The sequence below is a fragment of the Elaeis guineensis genome, chromosome 9 (genome assembly GCF_000442705.2).
Source record: "Elaeis guineensis isolate ETL-2024a chromosome 9, EG11, whole genome shotgun sequence".
In the NCBI taxonomy this organism is placed as follows: domain Eukaryota; kingdom Viridiplantae; phylum Streptophyta; class Magnoliopsida; order Arecales; family Arecaceae; genus Elaeis; species Elaeis guineensis.
Window position 1 is genome coordinate 93,576,662 of NC_026001.2, and position 12,924 is coordinate 93,589,585.

The window sequence follows — 12,924 nt, forward strand, 5'->3', positions numbered from 1 at the left end:
AGTGGTCCCTCTACGATTTTTAGGGGGATCCAGAGATGGATGGTTCATTGATATCAAGCGGTTTTTCTATAGCCAATCTGTTCATCCGATGCTATGCAATATCTAGGGTGTCTTAAGAGAGTGTGTATCGCTGGAAGTCAGATATTTATGTCGAGAGCAAATTGGACTGCAGATTGGGGATTAGAATTTTTTTTTGGTAACTAATCATGAACTTGTTTTTTCATCAAAAAAAACAAAAAATCAGGATCTTGTTTGGTGGAACCTAGCCGTTCACCTAAAACAAGTCTCTCATTAAAACTGATCACGTGTTCTTCACGTGCAGAATTCTGTTCATCGCTCCCTCTCAAGACCAGTGCGCGCGCATGCGTGCATCGCACGCGCTCCATCCCCGCTTTGGAGTTCAGAATTAGCGAAGAGAGGGGGAGGGAGAGAGAGCGGCGAGGATGGACAACAGAAATGTTGTCGTCTGCGACAATGGCACCGGGGTAACCACTACGTTCCCTTTTTATTCCCCACGATTACAGTTCTTCCACTATTATAGATTTTTTTTATTCTTTTTGGCGCAATTCATCGAGTAGATCTTCGTCAGATCCGCAGATCCGATCCCTCTAGACCCTTTTTTATTTTTTTTTGGATCTTATTATAGGTTAAATATTTGAATCAAAGAACGAACTGCCGATCGTTTGAAAACCCTTCTGAAAATTTATGAACCGTTGAATTATCAAGTAAAATTCTTGACGAGTAACTTCGATGCAGTAGAACGATAGCCACTGCAAGTTCTCATTCTTTTCACGTTCTTTCTTGAAGAAATTGTGAATTTTTTTTTTTTTTTTTGCTTGCAGCCCGTTTGTTATTTATTTCATGAGCACGAATTTTCAACTTTACTGATCGAGAGAAAAACTATTTTAAGATAATAATTGAGTAATTTGGAGCTGTTCTTGAGTCTGATGCAGTATGTGAAGTGTGGATTTGCTGGAGAGAACTTTCCTACCTCTGTGTTTCCGTGCGTGGTCGGAAGGCCGTTGCTTCGTTACGAAGAATCGCTCATCGAACAGGAACTGACGGTCCGATCTCCACTGCTTTGCCTATTTAATGCTAATAATCTTTGCCGTAAAACTCTAATTGATGCACATAAATTTGTTATATCCTAGGAGTAAAGACTGTTGCTTGACTTCTATCTATATGTTTTGAGTGACTCGGTAAAGATAGCACAAAATGCTTACACTGTAAAAGGTGCCGATCCTTTTCTTTGGTTTGTTCAGGATATTGTCGTGGGAGCAGCTTGTGCAGACCTTCGGCATCAACTAGATATATCTTATCCTGTCAGCAATGGAATTGTGCAGAATTGGGAAGATATGGGCCATGTGTGGGATCATGCCTTTTACAGTGAACTAAAGGTATAGTTTCAGTATATTGAATAATGATTGTAGCATGTAATTATGACATTAGGCATTGGTCAGTCCTCCTGGTAGATCACCTTATAAGCACCCATGCTGTATGATTGTCTTCGATTATGAATCTGGTTCAGCTCATTTAGTTGCTTCATAAAAGTGATTGGTGTTATACTCTGTATTTCCTCTCTCCAGATAGATCCATCTGAATGTAAGATATTACTTACAGATCCGCCTCTCAATCCTTCAAAAAATCGTGAAAAAATGGTCAGTACTGCTTCTCAATTGCTAATCCCTCTGTTATGTATCACCATGTGTTTCAGTAATACATCCCCAGTGGTATTGATCCAATCAATATTTTAGTTATGTCAAAGTCAGTTCTCACAACTTGAGCTTCATGTATAACAGATAGAGACCATGTTTGAGAAGTATAATTTCAGTGCTGTCTTCATTCAAATCCAAGCTGTTCTTACATTATACGCTCAAGGTGCTTATGTAGATTTTATATGCTTGCATTTCAATAAATCTTAGTTTTATGAGTCACTCGTGTAACATGGATATCTTTAAATGATAATTGATAAATCTACTGAAAATCATTGACTTGGATGTCATAATTCACTAATTGAGCTTTCTTGGATCCATCATTTGGCTATTTTCTACATTTTTATTTGTAATATATATTATCTTGTGTTTTCCAGCTAGTATGCGATCAATCTCCTAACATCAACTATGCTTGACAGGCTTGCTGACTGGTCTTGTCATCGATTCTGGTGATGGTGTCACTCATGTGGTATGGTGGATTTCGAGAGTTCCAAAATTCTTTATTGTGCACATGAAAGGAGTTTTTGTGATTTGGAGAAGTTTTATCCTTTTTCTTTATGATGCACCTTAAAGATACTCTAGTTCATCTTGACGTTCCAAAATTCTTTATTGTCCACATGAAAGGAGTTATTTATGATTTGGAGAAGTTTTATTCTTTTACTTTATTATGCACCTTAAAGATACTCTAGTTCATCTATTTGGATCTGGATATGCTTCTATATTCATGATGCCCATCCTGGTTCTTGGTATTATGCATTTTCGGATGCAACTACTCAATGGGTACAGTAATTCTTTTTATACTGAACTATTTTTTAACAATGTATCTGAGAATATACAACTGCCAGAATTTAAATTGTACAAAGGATGTTCACTATCTGATGCCACTTGTTCTAGTCAAATTTGACTTGCACTTCCCATGATGCAATTCCTGTACTTTTACCTTTTTCTATTATTTTGAGTCTATTTGGAAATATGTATGAAGAACACACCCTTTTATTTGCATGTTCTGGAAATTTGCTCCTACGCTGAACATTTCTACCAAAGTTGCCCTTATCTAATTGTTTCTTGGTCGAGTATCATTGATCAAGTGTGAGATTTGAGGTGGAGAAAGTATATCTACTTTATAGTTAACATTTTTGCTGGATGTCAGAGCCAAATACATATTGGTCTAATGTAAATTATGATTGACTGGTGCTGCAGATTTTACACCAGATCTTTACTCCAGTTTTGATATTGTCTCACATTAGTTAAGTGGCTGGCAGGTTCCTGTAGTTGATGGCTACTCATTTCCCCATCTAACAAAGCGAATGAATGTAGCTGGCAGGCATATAACATCTTACCTTGTTGATTTGCTCTCTCGTAGAGGGTGAGAGTTACTTTCTGAACCAATACTGCAAATGATTAGACATGCTAGGGAATGAACTCATTTCAGTAATAATGATTAATTTGGATTTTGCAGGTATGCCATGAATAGGTCCGCAGATTTTGAAACTGTAAGGCAAATAAAAGAAAAGCTATGTTACATTAGGTGAGGTTTTTCTCTCTTCATGAAGCTATTTGGCTAGATTAGTATATCTAGGTACTCCAGGATTTTACCAACATCTGTTCTTATGCAGCTATGATTACAAACGTGAATACCAGTTAGGCCTGGAAACTACTATTCTTGTCAAGAAATATACTGTAAGTAAATTGTCCTGTTATCTTATATATGCCACATATATTAGCTAAAGAGATTCTGTTTTATCTGTTTTATTCTTTTATGGTTGAGGATTTCCAAACAGAAGTGTAGTATGCAGCAGTCAAGTTTTGGAAGAATGACTGTCCACCTGTACATGTAAATGAGAGCTGAATATGAATTCATGTTTTGCCTCATTTTGATATTACATTGCTTCAGCTGGTAGAAATGGGTATTTATCACTGGCCACTTCCATTAAGTTGGCAGTATCTTTTGTTTGTAAACTATTCCTGTTTGTAAACAAATGCACAATCTCCTTTTTGACATAGGTATACCCTAGTAGTGTACATTCAACCAAGATTGTTTAGCATCTTTCCTTTTGTTTTTTTTTGTTTTGTTTTTTGTTTTTGTTTTTTGTTTTTTTTTTTTTTTTGTGTGGAAGTAAACCAAAACTGTTTAGCACAAACAATTTATTTCTCATGTCAGACCACCTTCTTTTGTGTTTCCTTTGAATCATGGAGGTTGTAATGATGCTTAATAGGTTAAGAGATAGGTATGTACATGTTGTAGACTAACAACTGGTTGAAACCTAAAGTGGTTATCTTATGAGACATAAAATGTTGGCTGGGACAGTACTTTAGGCACATAGCAAATGCCCTTTGTCATCTGTACATACAACAATTGTGAGAATGTAACTACATTTATGGTGCACACCACTCAGTTATTTCATGTCTCTGTCATCCAATGGATCATGTGTTGCTGATTGATTACATTGTCAGAGTTACTTTAACCACTTCAGTAGGAACCTTCTTTCTTTTGACCTATGTTGTAGATCCAGTAATGAGATTTCCCTTTAGGCTCCCATCCTTTGAGCCTTGAGGTTGGATTATTCATGTCTTTCTTTTACTAAGATACTTTTCAAGCTTTTCTTTATTCTAAACTCCTATTTCTTCTTGCATGTGTCTGTTCTTTTTATTTTTTTTTTCCATCTAGAAAATGCCTGATATTAAGAAACCATTTTCCTTTTTTTTTCTTACATTAAACCATCATGACACCAGCACAGGAATTCATTTTATTAGTTTCAGTGATCAAACATAGTTGTACTTTATGGCTTGGTAGTTGGTACCAATTAATTTCTGCCTATTCTGAAGACCAATTCATGTGTTCCATCATACTCTTTTTAAAAAAATGCTGAAAAGTAAATGTTGAGAATTTCATATTATGTCAACCGCCACATTCATTTTCCAAGTAGGAATTAGTGGGCAGACTCTTGTACTACTAGAAGGCTCTGCATTAACGGTTACGTTCTGTCAACAACACCACAATGCAAGATAATGTAGAACTTGTGTGTAGGAGAATCACCGGCTTAAAAGCTACTCAGATACATTTAAAGTTATATTTTCTGTTGCATGTTTGATCAAGATATTGAGCATGCATTTGGTGTGTGAAGTAACAATCTATTTATTATGAGTTTACAAAAATTGGAGCTGCTAGTTCCATTAGTCATCATTTAACTGTGTTCCTTTGACTAGTAGGTGGTTAGGAGCTCATTATATAAGCTCCAAGTCTAATAAGAGCCCTTAACATAAAATCGCTGAAAAAAAAATGCGGTTAAAGAAAAAGGGGTCATAGTCCCTCACAAAGGGCAATTCCATCTTGAAAAATCCTGAGGTCTTCAGCAAAGGCTATTGATAAGATCTTTATGGAATTCAGTCCATTAGAAAAAGAAACAGACTGTTATGATGCTATTGTGAGGGTTCTTTCCACTTTTGATGCTCCTAGACGATTCCAGGGAATTGCATGTTGTTCCATATCAAAATTAACTTCTCTGGGGAAAGTATCATCATATTATCGAATTGCCTAGCTTACAAAGGCATGGTCTAAGGGAGCCCAGGAGAGTTCTAATAACCAATCAAAGTCTAAGTTCAATATATAAGAAATAAAAGCCGTGCCTTATCTTGGCTAGAAAATGATGGCTTACAAGAGACAAACTCAGATGGAAAGATTACAAATGAAAGTACACTAAAATACTGACATTTCTAAAGGTATCTGGACCTGTGGTGGATATATGGGTTCCACATCTAGCTTTGTGCCTTTAGCTGTATGTACAGAAATTGTAAAAATGACAGTGCAAGATGATGCCATTGCAACACATGACAAGCGGGACATGAAGTGTATTGCATTAATGCTTCCAATGCTTAACTGAAGGGAGCAGTTAATCAAATATTCAAATTCTTCTCTGGGCATTCAATATTTCAATCTTACCTAGCTTGATTTTTCCTGCAGGAGAGTGGGAAAAAAACAAAAAACTCTTTTCATCTATCCTCATACCTTTTATTTACTTGCTGAAAGAAACATTAATGACAGACCGATAGTCCACCATTGCCTTAGACTGCTTAATGCAGAAAGCAGTCAATTAAATTTGGTTCTCAACTCTTGATGGTATCTCACCTTGTTTGAATTTTTCTTTAGGAGATAAAGGACACAAAACATTGCTTCATGTATTCTCAATTTTTCAATTTCCAGTTAATAAAAATGTCGCATCTTGTAGTGTTTTTGTCTTCTTGAACAGGAGGATGTCATCTTATTAAGTGAAAATTCTATGTACTGATAAACATAAGATGTGGAATCCTTATTTACTTGTGGCTGTGCTTCTTTTGCATATATCAGAACAACTATAGTTTTCCTTCCTTTTTCAAACTATCAGTTCTAACCTTCATTTAATCAGCTGCCAGATGGAAGAGTTATCAAAGTTGGTACTGAACGATTCCAGGCCCCCGAGGCGCTTTTTACTCCGGTATGCGAGTTACTATTAATATGTAATTTCCAGATTGTAACATGCTTTGTCTATTTTATGGAGGAATTTGTATTATTATTATTGTTGTTGTTATTGTTGTTGTTGTTGTTGTTGTTTTTGTTGTAACTGAACACCCTTCACACAAAGTTTTTAAGATACCACAGGTTAGTTTTGATCCTCACCTACCTATATTATTGTTGAGCTCAAATTGTAAGCTGCTGACCAATAAAACAATGGAAAACCTTGAAGTCAACCAATATCCAGTACTTCATAATTCGATACCAATAGGAAAGCAGAAAGGTTAATTGGGCACCTCTACCTTTTTGTGAAATGTGCATTAGAGTTTAGACTGTCACTACGTCTAGTAGTTTGACTTTCAGACAATTAAGGTTAACGTGAGAGTGGGGTTCTCTGTTTTCAGTTGTCCTTTATTTTTTCTGAACATGCCTTTCCTAAATGCAGGTCCTTCTTAAGCTAGAAAGTGATAGCAAAATCATAGAAGTGAACTGATGGATTCTCCTTTCTATAATATAGTTTTTCGCCTTATGTTCTGTCTTTTCAAAATAATGACAAACCGGCCATATTGGTTGCTAAAGGAAAAAGGGCTTATCTTGGTAAATCCATATTTCATTTCATAGTACACATGCATATAGGATGATATATGAATCCTTGCCTGGTAATTTATTAAATGGGTTGCAGAGTTATCATGGTTAAAGCTCATATTAGTAATGTTTGTTACTTTACATATGCACCCCTTTTCTACATATATGATCAGTATTCTTGTTCCTTGTTTCCTATGATTTGTCTAAGATATCGAGCGAAAATGTTTCTAAAGTCAAGTATAGTTTCATCTATATTTTTATTGGCCAATAGTCTCCTTCCACCTAGGTTTTTTGGTCCATTCGATGACCTTAATCCATTTTCTTTAAAACCTATTGAAAACTTAAGCTTGATAGATATTTATTGACATTATTTTCTGGATACAGGAGCTTATAGATGTTGAAGGAGATGGAATGGCGGACATGGCATTCCGTTGCATTCAGGAAATGGATATAGACAACAGGATGATGGTAATTGAATTGCTCTGTAGGCCATTTGTGGGCAACTGTTACTTCAAATGTTTGCATGATTATATTTAATTTTGAATGATGTTTAAAAGATAATGTTGTTTGATGGTTTGGTCAGTTTTTGTTGGCCTTTGACAATATCTGAATTAGGTTGTTTCTGAAGACCTTAGAACATTTGTGATTTAAGTTATATTGGGTTCACACATATCAGTTGTATATGCATCATCGACCTTGTTCCAGGATTAGCTCTTGTTATCTGAGAAGCTTCCATGCAATATCACTATGAGGTAATTAAAATGCCTTATTTGAATTGATTACAAATAAAAAGCATGGGCTGGAGTTCCTAGCTACCCATATAGATGGAATTTAATTAGCAAGCTAGGGTCACATCATCTACACATAAGTTCATGTAACCTTTCTGGAAAGTGAAGATTCGACATAGTGTGAGTCTCTGTGTGTGTGTGTGTGTGTGTGGGTGTGTGGTTATCGCAGCCAATTTTAACTTGGTCTTAAATTTGATATTAGAGCCTCTCATCATTCTTTTGTTCCTCAAAATTTATATGGTTTCCATTTGTCAATCTTTCTTGCAGAATTAGAGGTATTTATGAGCATATCTGCTAATAAATGAATGCACTCTGCTCCTTTTGTACTATGTGTGATATGAGAGTGCAGAATCATTTAGTTGTCCTTGTATGTTGAGCAGTTGTGCATGGTAGACTGTAATTTGGCTCTGTCTGATATCCTGTATCTTTTGATTGATTTTAATATCTAAAACTATATCCTATTCAATTAAGCTCTGTGGTCATGCTTTCTCATAAGTAGTTTGTTTTGTTTTGGCAGCTGTACCAGCATATTGTTCTGAGTGGAGGGAGTACCATGTACCCTGGACTGCCTAGCCGGTATAACCTTAAACATTTGAAAACAATCATGCTTTTATTTTCGAGATGTCCACTTAAAGTTGGCTTTTACATAAAAAACTTCAGTGTTCCTTCTAATTTCCTATTGATAACTGGACTTTTGGAACATAGGTACATATTAGATACTTGGTTTTATATATGATGAATATGTACAGTTTAAGAGAGAATCACATATAGACCAGGAATATCGGTTACTTTAATATCATTTTTCTTCATCTGAAAATGTGTGAACTACACATAACTGCTTAAACATATGCAAATTTTATGCAGTATTTGTCCATATTATCAGTAATTCTAATCACTTTGCTTTGTTGCCTATCACCTCCCTTGTCTTGTGGATTGCTTTTGTGCTCATATACTATGCAATGTTGATTATGTGATTTCCTCTTTCACCTAGCAATGATGACAGAATCAAATCATGCTTCATTTACCTAAAGTTAGAACTTGAAGGAGTGAGACTGGCAACTGTAAGGACAAAATTGCGCATTATGATTGTTTTCTGAGTATGAAGAATTCTGATCATGTTTGGGTTTATAGTTGGGCTTTAGTCACAACTCATGCTAGAAGAGAAGTGCTGTGGCTGAAATTTGGTTGTCTGCTGAGATTATGATTGATTTGGTACAGGAGAAGGAGAATATAAAGGATATCCGGTCCAGGGAAAAGTTTTGTGGAATTCAAAATAAAGATCACTAAATTAAATAATCCATAAAAAAATTATGTTAACTTTTGTATAAAGATATGTGTACTCTGGAGCAGCTCTACAAACTTATAAAACAAGATTGATCGATAATTGATGGTGACATTACCATTCAATGAGCCTTAACCAGAAATAAATCCTTTAGATGATCAACACATAAAAATTCATGTTCTTCAGGTAGAATGCATAGCAGAATTTATCATAGACAGGTTAGGACTCCAAAGATTACAATAATAAGGCTAGGACTACTAGTACACCCTATACTAGTAGACTCCCCATGCATCTCACAAGCTAGGGTTGATTTTTATCTTCCTTAGACATGAGAAATATCTTGCCAACCTTCAAGCACACCAACCCATCTGATGGACATAATATGGCCCATGAACTTTAGCACAACATCCCCCATCCACCAAACCCCCATGCCCCACGCCCCCCCACTGCACACCCCAATGGTTCAATATCTTCTGCTGTTGTTGTATGAGAATAACCAATGAGTAGAATAAAGAGAACGAGAAAGAAGAAATAAGCAGGAGCAAAGTAAAGCAGCTTTGAGCGCCCACCACGAGCAACGAGAGAGGTTCCAAGAAGTCATCTTAAATCTAACTAAAGTTTCATTGAGCCAGAGAAGGTACATGGTTGGTCTATCACTCTTTTCAAACACTTCTAAGATAAACATAGTACTCCAAAACATTATTTTCATGATGCTGGGATATTTTAGAAATATCTCTAATAAATAGATTATTCTTTTTTTAGTTATTACAAATTTCAATCTCTTGACACATCTTAAAGCATCGACCTCCTTCTATTCAGAAACTCGCAAGTCTTCTCCTTGTAGCTGACATGATCCATGGCCAGGGCCATTTCCAGGAGGCCATAACAAATGTGGATTTCATGTTTTCAACTTAAATCCAGAGCATGAGAAACTTGTTATCATGCTTCCTACAAGTCTAAGTTTTATATGTATTAAGATATGCACATGTAAAAATGGAATTTTATATCCCTCTTAGTTCTTGAAATCTTATATTGCAGTTCAAATAGGATATACTATAGCACTAATCATTACTCAAAATTCTAGTAATAGTTCTCTACAAGATGAAACTGCAATTTGTCATGTCTATGGATTATGAACGTCACTTGAGAACAAATGGTGAAATACATTTCGACTGACTTCCAGCTATCTGGGAAACATATTGTGGAGTACAAATCTAATACCTGTCCATGTTATTCGAACAGCTTGGAGAAGGAAATTCTTGATCGCTATCTTGAAGTGGTTTTGAAAGGAAACAAAGATGGGTTAAAGGTAATTTTTTTTATCTCTGTTTTCACGGGATTAATCATTGTGGCTATCACCATAGCCCACCACCCGATAACTTTCTTTCCTAGTTTGATGGGACTGCTAATCTAATTACACTATGATATGATTTCTCAATCTCCCTGCTATAGGGTTTACTGTGTTTTGAGTCCTTAGACTTCTTTCTTGATCATATTATACATGATGAAATAGAATTGAGAAACTCACCTACTTGGACTCTGCTTGGTTATGGTTGCTTCTTGTGTGCCATCAGATATTCCTGAAATGCTAGAAAGCATAGAGCAGTTTAGCTTTCGTCATATGGTAATTCAACAATAAGTGTCTGAGAGGACTCTAATTCTCTTCTTCAAGCTTTTCTGTATTGCCCCCCTGTATATTGAACTACATGGTTGATACTGAGAATAAAATTCCAATAGAAACTACTTGCCACAAGATTGCCAATCTCCTTGATTTGAAATGTCCAAAATAGTGAATTCTTCAATTTAGCACATGCTGTGCTCAATTGCTGGAGCCTGGAGGTATTAAACCCAGAGATTGCATTTAACACAAAATGGAAAAAAGGATAAACAAGAAAAGTGCAAGAGCATGTTGCAGACCCTATTGCATATTAAATGGAAATCCTGCTGCAATATTTTTCTCACATGACAGTGTATCACATAACTGAATGTATCATCTAATACTAATAAAAAGAGTCTGCACAATCACAAAATAAAATACATTGTCATTCTGCAGATATGGGAGATCTTAAAGATATTCTGGCAAATGTGAATGAAGGCACTACCTCATTGTTGCATTGAGTGGGTTACTTGCCAACACCCTTGAATTATCTTTTGGTACATTACAGGTTTTTAATCTGTGTCCAATATGTTATTACACATCAAATGGAAGGATTCTTGACTAGGATTAAGAATAACACAATCAACAATCTCATCTACTCCATACACTTGCACAAGGTAATCATGTATAATGCTTTTGAATCTATATGGTACCACTGAGGCTGATGTTCCTGCTGCTGCTTTCATGTGGGACAAGTGACAAAATATATAACTTCCTCAAATTTTTGTACCTCATCTCCCATATACCCTTCTTAGGATCACTTGCCTGAGGAAACTAACATGGACCTGTGTGCTTTTGACTGCAACATGCCTAACAGCATGTTATGCATTGTGGAACAGATATCTGGTTAGCAAATCAGTTTTATATGATGTCTTTGAAGTTCCAAACTAGCTGCTGTTTATCAGCTGACGAAATGAATGTCTATTTCCCTTTCTCTATGCTTTGACAGAAACTACGGTTGCGAATAGAGGATCCTCCACGGAGAAAGCATATGGTTTACCTAGGAGGTGCTGTCCTTGCTGGAATCATGAAGGTGCTGCTGCTTCCTGTCCTCTCACACACTCTCTCTCTCTCTTTTCTGAAGCCTAGAATTCTCTGAACCACTATGTCATTACATGTATAGACGTGGGACAATTCATATCCCACCATCTTTTGCTTTTGGAGCTTAGAGAGCTCTTTAAGCAACCTGTCATTGTATGTCATCACAATAACATCACTGTCCTAAATGTATTCACTGAAAACTATTTAAGGTTTTATTTTCCTAATGAAATCACATCCAACTTTGTCTGATCTTGAAGCTAGTGCTGATCAGTTGGTTTGTTGGAGCAGGATGCACCGGAGTTCTGGATTACCAGGCAAGAATATCAGGAAGAAGGAACTGCTTGTTTGCGAAAATGTGGCCAAGCATGATTAGTTAGCATAACAAATGCATATACTTACAAAGTCCTTCGAGGAGCGGTGTCAGGAATTATAATCTCTAGATGATACAGACAAATGGGAGGCACCACTGCAACCAGAAATTGATGCTATAATCATTATCCATCCACACATAACAAATCTGCAGGCATTCTGTACTGGAAACTACTAGTTTTGACTTTTTTGTGTGATACTTGTAAGTCGCAATGATGGTCAACCAAACCTCTGCTGTAACCATATTAATATCTGTAAAAAGTTTCATATATATCCAGTTTGTCATCAAACGCTTTACCAGGAAGCCTTACCTGAACAAAAACTTACTTGTAAGATCGTTGCAGATTGTTATCTTCCTGGTGAAGAACATCTCTTCCTGTATTTACAATATGCATACATTTGTTTCCTTTAATGCCTAAAATTGGCTAGGATCAAGACCAAGCATAACATATTACTGCCAAGACATTGAAGTTTAGCTGTAAGAGCACTGCTACGGTCACTAAGAAAAAAATCACTGAAAAGAGTTGCTTGGTACTTTGCACCTGTCACTTTTCTTCATGAGATAGCATTTCAAATGGATTAATGAGAACGCACCAGCTGAGTGAGTTTTTGACTGATATTATTTACTTAAGCAGTTTTTCAGCTCTAAATATAAGTGCCAGCTTATATGTTCTGAAGCATTTACTCAAAACAGGCCCTTTTGGGAGATTGCTACTTTTCCTTTGGGGATCTTTATCTAATCTCCGTTTGCCCAGATTTTTTTGAAGCTGCTTCACTGCTCTTATTTGTCTGTTGTTTCCGCTTTTGTACTTTCGGTTTCCTGTTTTGTATTTTCCTCCTTGGTTCTAGGTTTCCTGTTTTGTATTTTCCTCTTTGGTTTCTGAATGTTTCTGAATCCTTTTCTGTGTCGAAAAGAAACGCCAAAATATAAGTTAATGTACCCCACAACCACCAAATAAATTCTATACACAGTGTTCAGGTCGAAAAGAAATGCCAAAAGA

The 12,924-nt window shown here is 36.1% G+C and overlaps 1 protein-coding gene across 1 annotated transcript; it reads left to right on the forward strand.

Annotated features, from left to right (window-relative positions):
* The first annotated feature begins 326 nt into the window (after positions 1–326).
* Positions 327–12,344, forward strand: LOC105051023 (actin-related protein 2). Its single transcript, XM_010931283.3, has 15 exons — positions 327–485; positions 954–1,064; positions 1,263–1,397; positions 1,587–1,658; positions 1,800–1,878; positions 2,132–2,181; positions 2,975–3,078; positions 3,172–3,240; positions 3,329–3,392; positions 6,116–6,184; positions 7,171–7,254; positions 8,092–8,150; positions 10,099–10,165; positions 11,463–11,546; positions 11,843–12,344. Exons 1-15 carry the CDS (start codon positions 444–446, stop codon positions 11,921–11,923), a joined length of 1,170 nt encoding a protein of 389 aa, XP_010929585.1. The 5' UTR covers positions 327–443; the 3' UTR covers positions 11,924–12,344.
* The last annotated feature ends 580 nt before the right edge of the window (positions 12,345–12,924 follow it).

What these genes read in the sequence shown, in the direction of transcription:
- LOC105051023 (XM_010931283.3), top strand. Translation starts at nt 444, where the DNA reads ATGGACAACAGAAATGTTGTCGTCTGCGACAATGGCACCGGG. An exon ending in CCTTTTACAGTGAACTAAAG is followed by an intron (nt 1,398 to 1,586) that starts GTATAGTTTCAG and finishes TCCTCTCTCCAG; the next exon opens with ATAGATCCATCTGAATGTAA. An exon ending in GAAAAGCTATGTTACATTAG is followed by an intron (nt 3,241 to 3,328) that starts GTGAGGTTTTTC and finishes GTTCTTATGCAG; the next exon opens with CTATGATTACAAACGTGAAT.